The sequence below is a fragment of the Myotis myotis genome, unplaced genomic scaffold (assembly GCF_014108235.1).
Source record: "Myotis myotis isolate mMyoMyo1 unplaced genomic scaffold, mMyoMyo1.p scaffold_m19_p_9, whole genome shotgun sequence".
NCBI classification, from domain to species: domain Eukaryota; kingdom Metazoa; phylum Chordata; class Mammalia; order Chiroptera; family Vespertilionidae; genus Myotis; species Myotis myotis.
Window position 1 is genome coordinate 57,992,975 of NW_023416401.1, and position 17,538 is coordinate 58,010,512.

A 17,538-nucleotide genomic window follows, 5' to 3' on the forward strand; every position below is an offset into this window, starting at 1 on the left:
ATTCTCACAGCCAATTGGCCTGTAGGCCAATTCCTCCCAGTGATAACTACAACAATCAAGGCTTAACTACAACAAGACTGTGCACAAAGCCCACAAGGGGGTGCACCAAGAGTGTCTACCTCAGGTAATTGGGGAGGCTGAACCACTGGGCCCTATAGGACACCTAGCACAGAAAACCATTGTATCAACACAGGGAAGCATAAAAAATGTGGAGACAAAGAAAAAGGACACAAATGACAGAAATGGAGGAAAGCAAACGACTGGATATAGAGTTCAAAACCACACTTTTAAGGTCTTTCAATAATTTTCTAGAAACTGCCGATAAACTTAATGAGATCTACAAGAAATCTAATGAGACCCTCGATGTTGTGATAAAGAACCAACTAGAAATTAAGCATACACTAACTGAAATAAAGAATATTATACAGACTCCCAACAGCAGACTAGAGGATTGCAAGAATCAAGTCAACGATTTGAAATATGAAGAAGCAAAAAACATCCAACCAGAAAAGCAAAATGAAAAAAGAATCCAAAAATACGAAGATAGCATAAGGAGCCTCTGGGACAGCTTCAAGCGTACCAACATCAGAATTATAGGGGTGCCAGAAGAAGGGAGAGAGCAAGATATTGGAAACCTATTTGAAGAAATAGTGACAGAAAACTTCCCCTACCTAGTGAAAGAAATAGACTTACAAGTCCAGGAAGTGCAGAGAACCCCAAACAAAAGGAATCCAAAGAGGACCACACCAAGACACATCATCATTAAAATGCCAAGAGCAAAAGACAAAGAGAGAATCTTAAAAGCAGCAAGAGAAAGACAGTCAGTTACCTACAAGGGAGTACCCATACGACTGTCAGCTGGTTTCTCAACAGAAACTTTGCAGGCCAGAGGGAGTGGCAAGAAATATTCAAAGTGATGAATGCCAAGAACCTACAACCAAGATTACTTCACCCAGCAAAGCTATCATTCAGAAGTGAAGGTCAGATAAAGAGCTTCACAGATAAGAAAAAGCTAAAGGAGTTCATCACCACCAAACCAGTATTATATGAAATGCTGAAAGGTATCCTTTAAGAAGAGGAAGAAGAAGAAAAAGGTAAAGATACAAATTTTGAACACCAAATACACATCTATCAACAAGTGAATCTAAAAATCAAGTGAATAATCTGATGAACAGAATGAACTGGTGATTATAATAGAATCAGGGGCATAGAAAGGGAGTGGACTATTTTCGGGGGTGGGGGAAAGGGGTGTGGGGGATGCGGGAAGAGACTGGACAAAAATCGTGCACCTATGGATGAGGACAGTGGGTGGGGAGTGAGGGAGGAGGGTGGGGTGGGAACTGGGTGGAGGGGAGTTATGGGGGGAAAAAAGAGGAACAAATATAATAATCTGAACAATAAAGATTTAATAAAAATTTTTAAAAAAAAGAATACCCATGTTTCATTATCTCTTTGGGATTAATTCCAAAAGTTATGCATGTTTCAATACACATCAACAAACTGCCCCCCAGAAATGTTAGATCTGTTTACACCCTCTCTGACAGTATATAACAGAGTCCCTTGTAATACATCTTTTGTTACATTGGCAACTGTGTTTGCACAATCTTTCTAATTTTTCCTAATCTGGTAGGCAAGAAGAATATGTCATTTTAAAATTTCATATCTTGACACACAGAACCTACACACAGAACCTACACAGAACCTAGAGACAGAAGAACTTCGCTGGAGAGAACATGGCAAAAGATCCTGGACAGAAACTAGAGACAGAACCTAGAGACAGAACCTGGCTGAAGAACCTAAAGACAGAACCTGGCTACAGAACTTGGTTGGAGAACCTACAGAACCTGGCAATAGAACCAGGCAAGAGAACCCACCTGGAGAACCTGGACAGAACCTGGCTGGAGAACCTAGCAAGAGAACATGGACACAGAACCTGGCTGGAGATCCTAACCAGAACTTCGCTGGAGATCCTGACCAGAACCTGGCTAGAGATCCTGGCTAGGCTGCTGATCAACTGAACGCTGTCTCCGTGTCATTCCTTCTTCGCCAACTCCGTCCACACCTTTGGGGACCCCTGGACCCGCTGGGGCTGGACCCCAGCACATTTTCTTGATTCACATTCATTTCAAAAGACTGACACAGCCCTAATTTCATCAATCATAACTGTAATGGGAGATGGAGGAGTGGGAACAATGGGGCAAGAGCACTGGGCCAGGGATTACTGTGAAGGGCCAGAGAGTAAATACTTTTGTCTTTGCAGGCACAGGGATCTGTGTCACAGCTCAACTGTGCCACCGCAGCAAGAAACCACCCTAGGCAATATGTACAAAATAAGCATGGCCGTGTTATAATAAAACCTTATTTATGAACATTGAAAAATAAATAAATAAAATTTCATATTTTTATATAAGGATTTATAAAGATAAATCCCTTTTTTAGTAGGAACTCTAAGAGATACATTATGAAGGGTTAAGGTTCAAGACAGTTTACTGTTAAAGAGGAAGAAGAAGAAGGGATCAAACATTTAATAAGCCCTTTTATATGCCGGGCATTGTGCATGAAGCTTTATTGAATGTTCATTCAACAAACATTTATCAACTAGGAACTGCAGGTGCTAAAGAAAAACAGTCCAACAGTTTCTTCTTAGAAAGTCTCTCATGGATATTCAATCACATCTGTATCTGTAAAGAAAACAATTTCACAATGTGTCCCCAAATTATAAACTGTTCAAAATGAGTTGAATATGGGCATTAATTATGTTTGTGATGCCAGCAGGAAATCAGGTTCTTTACTGGGTCTCAAGGACTCCCAGCCACCAGCTGCTGATTTTGCCCTCTAGTGGCAATATGAGTAAACTACAGGAGGCAGGCAGCCCGGTTTCCTTAGCAGAGGAACACTCAGGAGCTGCTAACTAGTCAGGAAATAAAAATGAGGAAAAAAATAGCAGTCCCTTTAAAGGGGCAGGTGCTCTCGAACTCCAGCCAGAAGACAGCCTGGTATTGCCTGATCTTCTGAATATTCAAAAGAAGCCAGAAATTGGAATTTTTATGTCCAATCTCCACCTCAACTATTAAATCAGCTTTTAATAAAACACTGTAAGGGACAAACCAAACTTACCTACTGGCCAGGATGAGTTTATGACATCTTTACTATTTTTCTCAGAATGAAGTTCAAGCACCCCTACATTAGAATCACTTGTGACACTTTTAAAAAATATTTTTTTATTGATTTCAGAGAGGAAGGGAGAGGAAGAGATCGAAATATCAATGATGAGAGAGAATCACTGATTGACTGCCTCCTGCAAGCCCCACACTGGGGATCGAGCCACAACCTGGGCATGTGCCCAGACCGGGAATCGAACCATGACCTCCTGGTTCATAGATTGACACTCAACCACTGAGCCACACCAGCTGGGCACCTGTGACACTTATTCACTTATTCAAAATGCAGTTTTCCATAGTTAGTGAATCAGATCTCTGTGGTGAGGCAGGAATCTACATGCCTTTTGAAGAAGCACCCTAGGTGTTCTTTATGCTTACCAAAATTTGAAAACTCCTCCCTTAAATCGCAGGTTCTCTGACTTTAATGTGCATCAGAATCACATGAAAGACTAAATACACAGATTACTGAGCCCCCCTCCAGATCCCCCCCCCCACTCCTCCCAGAGTTTTGGATTTAATAGCTCTTGTGTGGGCCCAATAATTTGCACTTTTAATGAGTTTCCAGATGATTCTGATGCTGCTGGTCCAGCAACAACACTCTGGGAACTGGATTAGAGGATGAATGTTAATTGAGTATGTGCTAAACTCTCATCCTTACAGACTTTATGAGGCAAATTGGTCCCATTTTACAGATTAAGAAATGGAGGCCAAAACAGATTAAGAAGTATCCCCCACGTTCTGCTGGTCAGGATGTAATCATCCTTCTGATTAAAGGAAGTCTTGAATTTACATCCCTCCCTACTTATTCCCTGAATCTTTTTAGGAAAAACAAATTTTAGGTACGATGAAGCAGATATCAGGGAGGAGAAGGAATTGCAAATGATTCAAGTTGGCCTTCAGGGCTCTCCACTACCAGCTCTTCTCGGCTTCTCCCATCTCTTCTCACATGACCATCAGGATTCTCCAAACTTATATAAACCCCAAGCACATCCCTACTGCAAGCTTGGCTTCCTACTATTCCACTCAGCTGTCAAGGACCTCATCCTTATCCCACCCTTGATTGAGTCAGATCCTGTGCATCCAATCCCCTTTCATGTGTAGAACTGGAAGCCAAACACTACATTTCCTAAGCTCCCTTGCAGCAAAGGCTCTGGATGTGATTTGGATTCCACCAATCCGATGCACTTGGGTAGACTTGGTTTTGGAACTGCCAGATATCTACATTGTTAGTGGAGGCAGTGGCCTCTTGAACGTGGCAGGAGCAGCAGCACCTGTGGCAATCCAGATCTGGACTCTGATCTGGAATTGTTTGGGAGTCATTTTCAGTCTAGGTCTGTTTCTTCAGGCCTCCCCACCACCCAGTCAATATGTTAGCCATTTAATACCCTCTGATAAATTCCTTTCTGCTTATGTTAGTTACACTTGACTCCGTTCTCTAAGACTTAACCCAGAATAATAGCACAAACACATCCGGGGTACTGCTAAGTTTAACAACTAGTTCTCTAGGAAAATGTACACAAATCTATAAATTTTACTGTTATAAAGGGTGTGTTATACACAATCCTATATAATAAAAGCCCAGTGACCAAACAGCTGAACGACCAGAACTACCAGTCAACCAGTCACTAGGACGCACACTGACCACCAGGGGGCAGACACTCAATGCAGGAGCTGCCCCCTGGTGGTCAGTGTGCTCCATCAGTGGGAGCACTGCTCAGCTGACCGGGTTGAGCACACTCCCACAGTGGGAGCAGCCACTCAGAGGGCAGGTCCACTAACAATGTAGATATCTGGCTGTTCCAAAGCCAAGTCTACCCAAGTGCATCGGATTGGTGGAATCCAAATCACATCCAGAGCCTTTGCTGCAAGGGAGCTTAGGAAATGTAGTGTTTGGCTTCTAGTTCTACACATGAAAGGGGATTGGATGCACAGGATCTGACTCAATCAAGGGTGGGATAAGGATGAGGTCCTTGCCAGCTGAGTGGAATAGTAGGAAGCCAAGCTTGCAGTAGGGATGTGCTTGGGGTTTACATAAGTTTGGAGAATCCTGATGGTCATGTGAGAAGAGATGGGAGAAAGCCGAGAAGAGCTGGTAGTGGAGAGCCCTGAAGGCCAACTTGAATCATTGCAATTCCTTCTCCTCCCTGATATCTGCTTGGTGGACCAGGATGAGCGGAGCTTCCACAGCAGGCCAATCCCTGCAGGCCATGCCCCCCACCAGTGCACAAATTCTGTACACCGGGCCTCTAGTTTATAAATAACAAAATATACACTACTCATTAAATATTCCATTTTGACAATCAATTCTCACAGGATGCTTTTGTTGACTTTGGCTGAACTCTTGTGTCCATGGCCAATTGGTCAGAATTCAACCATGATTTGACAAATGAATTTGTATCCGAATCCACTCTTTTCCCAATAAATTTAGTATTATTAAATCTGATTTATAATCTACTGGTAAACTATTTCTCACTCTCATATAAATTATATTCATTAAATTGAAACCTCTTTTAGCTTTATCACTATGTGTATCAGAACCTCACTGCTCATTGATGATATGACTAATATCTATGATGGATCAGATCATGATTTTTAAATACTAGAAGAATATTTTCTCAATTTTCTTCTCTTCACAGTGTAATAGGTACAGATCCTTCCCTCTATTAAATATAACCTATATTATAAACATTTTCTCTAGAGCTTTCTTAAGACAATCAGCAAAGCCATAAATCAAGATCTGACTTAGACTGTCTGCCAATTTCCATTGTGTAAATACTCCCACAGTGGCCAATTTTAAGCTATCAATATGAGTGAAGTCACTGAGTGTGGAGTTGAGAAGAAATGTGCACAACTGTATAGTATTTCCACCATACAGATGCAACAGACATATCCTCAAGAGCCTAGATAATACTACAATGCAATAACATCATTAGAAAATGATGTGTTCAGCTTTTTTTAATAAGCATTACTTTTTTTAAAGATATTTCATTGATTTTTTACAGAGAGGAAAAGAGAGCAATAAAGAGAAACTTCTATGAGAGAGAAACATGGATCAGCTGCCTCCTGCACACCCCCTACTGGGGATGTGCCTGCAACCAAGGTACATGCCCTTAACCAGAATCAAACCTGGGTCCCTTCAGTCTGCAGGCCAACACTCTATCCACTGAGCCAAACCGGTTAGGGCTGTGTTCAGCTTTTTAAAAATATATATTTTTATTAACTTCAGAAAGGAAGGGAGAAGGAGAGAGATCAAGCCCACAACCCAGGCATGTGCCCTGACCGGGAATCAAACTATGATCTTCTGGTTCGTAGGTCGACACTCAACCACTGAGCAACACTGGCCTGGCTGCTCAGCATATATTACTCTTGTTTTCAATATAATGTATTTAATTATAGGTTTATATAATTTTTAAATAATTATAGTGTTTACCAACTCGCAGAATTCCTGAAAATTTAATCAGCTCTCAAAGTCACTATGAGCCAGCTCCAGCATACAACCAATGTTGCCCCTTCCTTTTGTCTAATGGTCCAATATATCCAGACTCATCTCCCACCTCACCTCGTCCAGGGAAACCTTCCTTACAGCCTCCAGACTTTAGAGAGCTCTATCTCCTGAATCCTTACAACTCACAGATTTTGCACTAATCACTTTGTAGTTGGTATTGACACCTTTGTCTGTGCTCAGAATCTAGTAAAGAAGATATATAAGGAGAGAGAACCAGTCTTTTCCATCTTTGTATCCCTCTCAAGCCTGGACCAATGTGTCATGCATGACCTTGGCAAAAACTTGACAAAATGTCTGTGGTGGCTTAACATGTAGATAATAGATATATGGGAAATACTGAAAGTTTTTAGAACTCTGGCTCTGCCACTTACTAGTTGGGTGGCCTTTCTTAAGGTGTCTTTATTATCCTTGTCTGTAAACTTAGGATAATAATATCTTCCTTATAGAGCTTGGGTGAATATTTATGATGAAATGATAGTATGTGCATGGTATTCATCAAAACCCTGAAATAACAAAAGATTGAGACAAATTAATATCCAACCCTAGCTGTGTTGGCTCAGTGGGTAAAGACTGAAGGGTCCCAGTTCGATTCCAGTCAAGGGCACATGCCTGGGTTGCAGGCTTGATCCCCAGTAGGGGGTGTGCAGGAGGCAGCTGATCAATGATTTTCTCTCATCATTGATGTTTCTATCTCTCTCTCCCTCTTCCTTCATCTCTGAAATCAATAAAAATATATTTTAAAAAATTAATATATATCACTAGGAATCTGGCTAATTGAAGTACAACCATTCAGTAAAATATTAAACAGGTGGAAAAAAGAATGAATGGGCTCTGTATGTACTAGTATGTAATGATCTACAGAAATATTCTTAATGAAATAGCAAAGTGCAGAACAGTCTATGTCATTTGATGCCATTTATGGAAAAAAGGAGAAAAACCATATACACATGCAGAGAATGTGTGCAGTACAGACACATAAGAAACTGGGTGGTGGGGGAAAAGGTGAAAGGGAAAATTACCATTCTATTGAACCTTTTGAATTTTTGAACCATGTGAATGTATTATCTATTCCTGAATACACATGAAAAAATGAATGATGCTAGTAGAACCCCTGGTGCAAGAGCAAAGAGCCTCAAAAAATTGGTGGCTCTTAAGATGATAATAATGATTAACTACAGAAAGGTCAACTCAAATTCCAAATCCTAGCTCCTGAGAAGAGGAGCTTTGGAGTCAGACCTGGGATGAACTGTGCCTCTGCCCTTCAGCAACTGTGTGACTTTGGACAAACCACCTACCCTTCCTGTGCCTCTGTAAAATGGGAATGACAATACCACTCTCCTTTGTGCTGCTATGAGGTTAAAATGAAATAAAGCGTGTTGAGCACACAGCTTGGTACACAGTAAGAACTCAATATATGTTAGATTTTCTTTTCATTATCAACCAATAGAGAAGTTGGCAAAGACATAAAGTAATATGCAAAAGACAAAATTTAGACAGTAAACAAACATGATTAATCTTACTAGTAATTAGAAAAAATATATAAATTAAATCCTCAATGAGGCAACAATTGCCAATTGCAAGTGCTGCAGAACAGCACTCAGGACCCTTCTGTCTGGCCATAGGATCCTATATTAGGCACGTTCTTCCCAGCTTTACACTCCCAATCTTGACTTCTTACCCTGCAGACAAACATGACAGAGGATGATTCAATAATGTCTTTTGAGACCAGCTGCCCAAATGAGTACTTCTCCACCTTCCCAAGGGTTACCAGTTTCCAGAGCTTCTCATCAGACCACGACTGTAACAGCTCCATCTGCCTGAGGGGGAAAACATGTTAGAATGCATTGCCCTCCATCACAGAAGGTACACAGCTCTTAAACAATTTCCAGAAAGGGAACATGTTCTCCTGTGCTTGCAAATGCTTGAGTTGGAAGATTACACACAACCTCCAATCACCTAGCCTGTAGCCAATCTCCTACCACATATCGCCTTGGCTCCCCCTGCCTTCTTCTCCAGGCCCTTCATCCAGCCACTTCCCACTGCTACTCCTCAAACACACCTGTATAATCCACCAACTATGATTCTCTCACTTCTGTTCTTCCCTCCAGGAGACTCTCCAGCTCCTTGACCACAACCTTGTGGCTCACTAAGCTGTTCTCATCCAAGTAACACTGTGAGAAGGCCTCACTGCAGCTCACCAGCTATTCTGCCCCTCAAGTCCAGCAGTCTTGGCCCTACTTTCGTTTGGGCAGCTCATTCCTACCATCTCCTATAGCCTATTGGCTTCAAACACTCAGCCCTGGGGAAGAGTCTGGATTCACCTCTTTTGTTCCCTGTAGTTGAAGGCCCACTGAAGTGACTTCCCCTCCACCTGACCTCATAAACCGCATACATGTGTTTGCCTTCCCTCAGGTGAGGCCCCGAGGGATTATTAGCTATGGTAGTAGACTCTCTCAGCTCCAACAAATTATGAGCTCAGAACTCGGTGACTTAGGCCTCAGTGGGGGCACTGAGTTCCATTCAGAGCACCAAAGGGGAATGGAGTCAGTGCCATGTCCAGATGAGAAGGGTCTCTAGCGGTTCTCAACCTGTGGGTCGCGGCCCCTGAAAATACATCCTGCATATCAGATCTTTACATTACAATTCATAACAGTAGCAAAATTACAGTTATGAAGTAGCAACGAAAATAATTTTATGGTTGGGGGTCACCACAACGTGAGGAACTGTATTAAAGGGTCACGGCATTAGGAAGGTTGAGAACCACTGAAGAGGCACTGGAAGGAAAGCTGGGCCACCCCAGAAGAAGCACCTACTTATGTGCCAAACACTGGGCCACACACTTCCCATGATTATCTCATTCAATCCTTACAATGACCTTGGAAGAGAGGAATCATTATCTCCATTTCACAGAGCAGGAGACTAACACTTGGAGAAATGACCTATCTAGGGTCACATGGTTGATAAGCGTAAGAGCTGAGACTGGAAGGAAACCAGCGTCATTTTCCCTCTCTATGAACAAATGAACTGCTCCTCCCTTGGGGACTAAACTCCCCCTTGTCAGGCTCCAGATCCTTTGTGAAGCGCTCTCTCGGCTCTAGTTCACAGGGACGCTCTGTTTATCGTGATTCTCTACAGCCTGCAACCTACGACATGTATTTTCAGTGCCAGTGCCTATGCTTCATTTGACTTTCACTCTTTCCTAAAGATAACTGAATGAGCATCTGCATGTGCCTGGCACTATGACAACACAGGGATTACAATAGTTAAAAAGTACGATAGGGCCTTGCCACCATATTGCTTACTGTTTGATAGGGCAAATAAATTGCAAAGAAAGTATTGTGTAATCAAGAATTATAGTTTTAACATAGTGTAATAAAAGCATTGAGGGGCACCCTCTCTATTCTGGGTGGAGGGTAGATGGGGTTGGTTAGTGAGGTGGGGTGGTGAGGCCCAGAGACTTCTGAGTCAGACATTCTGGGACATCCCATCCTGAGCCTTATTTCCCTCACCCATAAGTTGGGGGGAATAAGAGAAATGTCCTCAGAGGACTGAATGTGAAATTAGACAAGGCAGGTAGTCCAGAGGTCTTAACACCCTTCCCGGCCCAGCAAGCACTCAATACACGTTAGCCATTCTAGTATTACTGTTCCACAAAGAAGGGATATTTGAGCTGAGACCTGAAGGTATAGTAGGAGTTTGATAGAGAACTTGGGTGGGAGGTGGGTACTGAAGAACATTTCAGGCAAAGAGAAAAGCACCTAGAGTTTCCCACTGGGCCTGGGACAAAGTTAAGTACCTAACAAACACCCAGGGGGGAAGATGCTGGCTGATGATGAAGTTACCTAAAAAACTCAAACCGATCCTGGGCATCCTTTTTAACTTCATGGTCCAGGTTATTAGCAAGGAAATCATCTTGGTCGACAACCAAGAACTCTGTTTCTTCCATACAGACCACAGTGGCCCTCCTTACTGAAGAACTCAGAAGGCCCATTTCCTGTTGGGTAGACAGGGGCAAAGGCAATTAAGAGGCTACCTCTCATTTCCTGCTTGCAGCCTTGCACACTCTTTCCTGCTTCTGTCTCCCCGCTTCCCTTGAAATTTTCCCTCTCCAGACTGCAGGTTGTGGGGCCAGCCCTGTGCTCTTGCTCATCACCCTTCAGTGGGGCCACTCCTCCCTCTTAATATGTTGCCTGTGGAAAAAGAGGCAACAGACTTGACCAGGCCAGAGTCAGGAAGCTGGAGAGGCCTCACTGAGTAGTCATGTATCTCTAAGGGGTCATAGGGGGAACACACTCCTTAAACATCACAAATAAAGAGTTGGCCTTTGACAGATAAGGGTGCTAGGACCCACAACAGGGCAGTGGCTTGCACAGAATATAAGACAGGATTGGGCCTGGCCAAGAGGTTCTAGCAGGAATCTCTCACACTCCAACCCCAGCCCAGGAAGCCAGGCCCTTCCTCCATTACCCCGAAACAGTCGCCCTTCTGCAGCAACATCGGGTGGGGGTCTAGGAAGGCGCTGCTGCCATCTTCATCCTGGGTCACTGCGACTTTGCCCAAGTAGATGAAATAAAAACTGCTGCTCTTCTTCCCCTTCTTTATGATCACACGTCTGCGACCAAACCTGGGAAAAGACCATAGCCTGTGATCTAGTAGCAACCCAGAGCCCAGCACATGCTGGGAGGAGAGTTGGATTGGTTGTGCCCTTTGCTCTGGAGAATTAAAACACAGGCTGTAACTAGAAAGGACTCAGAAGAGCCCACTCCCAGCTCCATCAAGTTAACACGTATTTAGTTGCCCACCTCTGTTAGACTGAAGCTTTCAGAGAACAGAGCCTTTGTCAGTCTGCTTGGTCACACAGTAAATGCTCAATGAACAGTTGTGAAATAAATGAATGAACACATGCTGAAAGCATTGGATGAGTGGCTAAATAATTAAAAGCACTGGTTTTAGAGTCAGACCAGGATCCCAATCCTAGTTCTACCCCTAGCTATATGCCACTGGGCAACTAATATCCCCTTTCTGAACTTCCGTTTCTTTTGTCTGTAAAATATAGATGAGTATGCCTAGAAAGAGACAAATAAATGGTCTTATGATCTTCAAGAACTCACTACCCAATTGGGAACCCTGAGGTAGAAGTGCCAGGTCCCAAGAAAACTGGAAGTTAGTTCTTAAGCTCAGAAGGAAGTTTCTGTATTTCAAATGCAAGCTCAAATTTCACTTCTTTCAATATTCATTCATTTCCTTTATTCATTCAATATAAGTTAAACAAATTCCAACTGTGTCTGTCAGGCACAGAGATAAAGGACACAGATTTCATTCTCAAAACTATGGTCAAATAAGGAGATAAATAAGGTTTAAAAATGCTTAAAGAGAGGTAAACACGGGATAATTCAGAAGCACAGAGAAGGGACATATAACTCAGCTTAGGAAGGCCACAGAAAGCTCTAGGATGGTGTCTGGAGTCATCCAGGTGGACAGAGTGATGGAAGAAGATCCCAGGCAAAGGGACTCCTGCCCAAAGGCCCAGAGGTGCCCTAGCTGGTTTGGTTCAGTGGATAGAGCGTCAGCCTGTGGACTGAAGGGTCCCAGGTTTGATTCCGGTCAAGGGCACATGCCCGGGTTGCAGGCTCGATCCCCAGTGGGGGGTGTGCAGGAGCAGCCAATCAATGATTCTCTCTCATCATTGATGTTTCTATCTCTTCCTCTTCCTCCCTCTCTGAAACCAATAAAAATCTATTTTAAAAAAACAAAACCGTTTCAAAGGCCCAGAAGTGACTGGAAGCATGGGCACATTCAATGGAATAACTAACTACCATTAGAAAGGAAAATGGGAGACAGGGAGGAGGTCAGGGGGGTAATGGGAGAGAAAGCTGGCTCGCTCCAAAAGTTGGGCTAAGTTTGGATTTTACCCAGAAGGCAATGGGGAGCCCAAAGTCTGCCCTTCAGTGTCTACCAAGTTCTTAGGAATCAGTGGCCTTTGTAAAAGTGCCCCAGTGTTTTCCAGACTGCTGTGATACCCCTCACCTCCAATCTCTCTGCACTGCCCTCAGCAGGTCCTCTGAATTCTCCTCCCCCTCCTCACTGAGCTACCAGCAGCAGGAGAGCCAGAGCCAACCCTCTGCACAGGACAAGTGTTACTTCCTTTGTTCCATCAATTTGTCTACACAGCTCCCCCTGCTTGGAATGGATTTTCCTCTTATTCACCTACTCAAATTTTTTCAGAGAGCTCAAGGTCCAGCTCAGATCCTACTGCCTCCAGGAAGACCTCTCAGACTCAGCCCATAGCAATAGCTCCCCTTCTGAGCTTCCAGAGCATCCACTGGCTTCAAACCCTGTAGCAAGTTCCTGGGGGCAGGGACTAGAGAACAGGTGGACTGAGGACTGTATTAGGCAGGAGTCAGTAGCTTCAGGCTTCCCTCTGGCTCTGGGTTTGTTTGGGTATAAACCAGAAGCTGTGTCAACATAGGAAAGAGGTGATGGCCCAGATGACAATGGCCAGATGGGAGAAGTCAGGCATATTCAGCCAGGAAATAAGACTTTGGGATCAAAAGAGCAGAGCCAGTGTTCGCTCAAGTGTAGACTTCTAGAATTGGAGCCAGAAAGACCCTCTGAGATCATATAGCTCAATCTACATTTTCAGGATGAGGAAAGTGGGGCCCTCTCAGGGACTTGTTTGAAGGCCACACTTGAGTCAGCACTAGAACCTGAATCTCCTACAGCAGAAATCTACTGCTTTTGCTGCCAAGCATCTGGTCACATTTTTCTACCAACTCCACCCTGACTTTGCTTTGGGCGAAACACCCTTTCTTGACTGTCAGACAATCAGAGCATCACTGCCCACTGATGATTCAAGTGAAGCTAACCTGGTTCAGAAAGAACTAATTCCAAGGCTCTGACTTGAGGGACTAGGATGTTTACTCTCTTTCCCAAGGGACTGAAACCAGAAGGAGGAAAGTTTGAAGTTGTGGCTGGGGCAGTCACCTCTCCATTGTGAGAAGAGAGTCTGGCTGAGAAGGTGGCTTATACTATGAAGTGCCAGGAGATGGAGACAGATAGACAGACAGACATGGTCCTGGTGACACTAAGCCCCTAAATCCAATCTAAACCTAAAGCTGGAGAACTATCCCAGGACTTTTCAGATACATGAGTCACCAATACCTTCTCCTGGACTGTGTTCTGTCACTTGCAACTGGAAGGATCCTATCTAATCTGCTAATTTCCAGTCCTGGCCAATCAACAACTGGCTTTAACAATCACCATATTTTGATCTACAGAAAAGCCATATTCTCCTCATTTCACTGATGATGATATGAGGCTCAGAAAGCTTAAGTGGCTTGTCTAAGGTCCCAGTGAGGCAGACATGGTATTAAATTCCAGAGCTCCTAGCTCCATGATTCTTTTTCTTTCCATGACTCCATTCTGCCTGTCCTGGAAACTCACTTTAGGATAGCAGTGACTTACTCTTATTCACTAGGCTAGAACAAAGCAGATGGTACCCTCTGCCTGGAATGTCCTTATCTACACTTCTACCTGTCAAATATACCTGTTCAAATGTCACCTTTGCTGTGAAACTCCCTCATTCAAACCAACTGGATAATTACCTCCTCCCCCTGGCTTATAACCTGTGGAAAAGATCCTGCATGGTTCATAAAGGATCATAACCTATACTTAGTTGTGATTATGTCTTAGACTGTGACCTCCATGAAGGAAGATATCAAGACACTAATCTATAGTGACATTGCACCCTGGATTTTCAAAACAGGCCTCACCTCAAATATTGTGCAAGGCTGTCCCCTGTAAGCCTTTGAATGTCCTGGAAACAGCAATATGTCCACGCATACCTCTTAAACTTCTCTACTACAAGGTATTTACGTGGTGCTTTTTGTGCCATGGGCCCTGTGACAATCTGATGAAGCCTTCACAGAATAATGTTTCAAACGTATAAAATAAAATACAGCAGAGTTATTTAACAAAAACCCCAATTTGTGATGTAGCAATATGTGTGGCTCTTTATTAAGGCATCAAACAACAAAGATAGCATATCTAATAACTACCATATTTTCAAAGATGTGATAAACTATTTTTCAAGAAACCTGCAACATTAAATATAATGTGAAAATATTTGTGATTTTTTTTTGGTGAAAAAGTCACAATAATGTCTAAATACTACAGTGGTTTGCAACCTACATCTGTGATTGAAGAAAATGATCAATTTCAGTTAGAGATTAAGAAAAATACAGATTTAATTTTTCTCTCATCCCAGTTCAAGACCCTTGCCCTGGTTCCTGTCTGGATGTACTAGTAATGTAATCCCCTGTGATCCATTCTGGCTTTTTTGGGGCCTGGATTTGAGCCTCAGCTCTGCTATTTATCATCTGGGTGACCTAAGATGAGTCATTTTCCCCTTATGAGCCTCCATTTTCTTATCTGAAAAATTAGAGAATTGGAACAGATCCTTTCTGATGTTCCTACCAGATCCTCTCCTTAATTCTGGGTAGAATCTTAATGAATAGATGAGATAAATTGTGCTGCACCATAACAGTGAGCACTAAGGTGAACTAACAGATGGCTTTCCTCGGCTGACACTCGGCAGAAAGGCTGGCACACCTGCCATGGCCTTCTCAGCTGGGTCTTCCTGCCCAGCCCAGCTCCAGCCCAGAGCCGGGGGGCCCTCACTGACCGTTCAAAGCGGAGGACCCTGGCCAGAAGCAGCTGCAGGGCCTCTGAGTAGTTCCGGTAGCAATCCAGGACCTGCAGGAAGTTACACAGGGCCTGGACGTCCTGCTCCGTCCTCCAAGAAGGTATCTTCTGTGCTATCTCAATGGCCCGTGGAGGGAAGTAACCCTAGAGAGAGAGAACCAGAGTGACACACAGGGCCCAGCAGTTTCCCCATGGGCCAGAGAACAACTTCTCACACTGCTGCTTTTACACTTTCCCACCCCCAACACAACAGTGGCTGACATGTGCTTACTGTGTGCCACGCACCAGGACACATCTTACACACACCATCTCACTGCATCTTCGCCCAGCCCACGAAGCGAGGCACTATTATTATTCCCATCCAACAGGTGAAGACACTTGGATTGGAACCTAGATCTGCTACATGTCAAAGTCTATATTCCCAACTACTGACCATACTGCCATTGCTGTTCATTGACCCCCCACCCCAGGCAATATGAGCTCCCTAAGCTCCAGGGGCCCCGCAGCACATGCACACTGCAGTCAGGGGAGACCCTCCTTGCCCCAACCTATACCTCGGCATGCTGCCTAAGACTAAGGAACAGGAAACCACAGAGACTATTAGCTAACCCTCATGAACCAGGACTCGTGGGCCAGTAGGAACAGATACACCCATTCTCAGCGCTCTCACCTTCATTCACTTCAGGCCAACAATCCCTCACTGTGTTCCTCTAGCATACAGGAAGGGTAAAAAAAAGGGGGGGACGGCCTTAATCCCACCGCCCAAAGCTAGCCATTAACATCTGACATACTTGTTTCCTGTCTTTTTCTTATTTATAAATAAACTCTTTGAAAATAACACAAGTAATAAATGACTATATTTTCCATGAAGAATCAATATATAATGGTTAAAATCACCTTGCATCATGTCACCCCTCATACAGATCTGCTCTCCATCACCAGAGTTTACCATTTTTATACATTACTAGGAGCCCAACATGCGATTTGAAATCGCGCGGCATCGCCCACCCTCAAGTCGCTGGTCTGGCCCTGCCTTGCTCCCCGGACCCTGCAGCAGCCTCGGCCCGCTGCGGGTCTGACTCTGCCCTTGCAGCAGCCACAGCTGCTGCTGATCAGGCTCTCCCCCAGTGCAGGCACATGGAGGCCCCTGCCCCCCCCCCCCCCCCGCCCGCACTGCCTGTGCAACCTCCTCCTGTCCGGTCGACCCATTACAGTGCCCTGGTTAATTAGCATATTTCATATATATATATATATATATATATATATATATATATATATTCTATACTTATACATGTGCCCACAGAATATGTATAGAATTGTTTGGTTTTTATTCATATAACTGTCAGACTGCAGACATCATTTATGCAACCTGCTTTTTTTCGCTCAATGTTCTTTTATAAACAACTAGTGTCCCGATGCACAGATTTGTGCATGTTGAAAGGAAATATTTTAATACCGATATTTGCATCTTGCTAATGAAAAGGAAATAGGATTCTACAGAGTCTCCTACCTACCTATTCCAGGACTTCTATGAGGATCAAATGAGATGAAGCATGGGAAAACACTTCACAAATATTTGGTTAAACTGTAAAATGTTTGCACCTGGCTATAAAGAAAGTTGGGTTCCTGGGCTGAAGAAACTCCAAGGATGCTAGTCGCTAGGGAGAGGAAGCTGGGCATTGCTATGTGACGTCATTACCCAGCACCCACAGCCATCATTTGGGGGGGTGTAGGGTTGGGCCATGAGCACAATTTGCGCCATGGGGTCCTGGCAGTGTTTGCTGCGATCTGGTGGGGTGTCACTCCAGGATGGTGGCAGGGCCTGTGTCCCACTTGGGAGAAGCCGAGTGTTGGTTTGTCAGCTCCAGGTCCGCGGTGCCGTTTATTTTTAAATAGCCAGTGCACACCATAGCAGCTCCTGAGTTAAGCGTCTGCCCTGGTTATCAGTATGCATCATAGCTACCAGTTGAATGGACAGACACTTAGCCTTTTATATATATAGATCTTTTAAAAATGTATCCATTGTTTCCAATGTCTCACAATTGCTATAATAAATGAGTCTAGATTCTAAGTCTCTATAATTCTAAGGGTTCTTTTTGAGAATTTTGTTATTGCCCTAGCTGGTTTGGCTCAGTGCATAGAGTGTCGGCCTGGGGACTGAAGGGTCCC

At 43.8% G+C, this 17,538-nt stretch overlaps 1 protein-coding gene across 2 annotated transcripts in view; it reads right to left on the reverse strand.

Annotated features, from left to right (window-relative positions):
* The window catches only part of CNBD2 (cyclic nucleotide binding domain containing 2), a 59,404-nt gene that overhangs the window by 30,517 nt on the left and 11,349 nt on the right, over nucleotides 1-17,538 (reverse strand). For both annotated transcript variants that reach the window (XM_036323149.1, XM_036323150.1), the window contains 4 exons: nucleotides 15,350-15,513; nucleotides 11,134-11,290; nucleotides 10,509-10,660; nucleotides 8,345-8,483 (listed from right to left, as the gene is read on the reverse strand). In XM_036323149.1, the coding sequence (XP_036179042.1) occupies nucleotides 8,345-8,483; nucleotides 10,509-10,660; nucleotides 11,134-11,290; nucleotides 15,350-15,513 (612 nt within the window). The remainder of the gene's footprint in view (nucleotides 1-8,344; nucleotides 8,484-10,508; nucleotides 10,661-11,133; nucleotides 11,291-15,349; nucleotides 15,514-17,538) is intronic.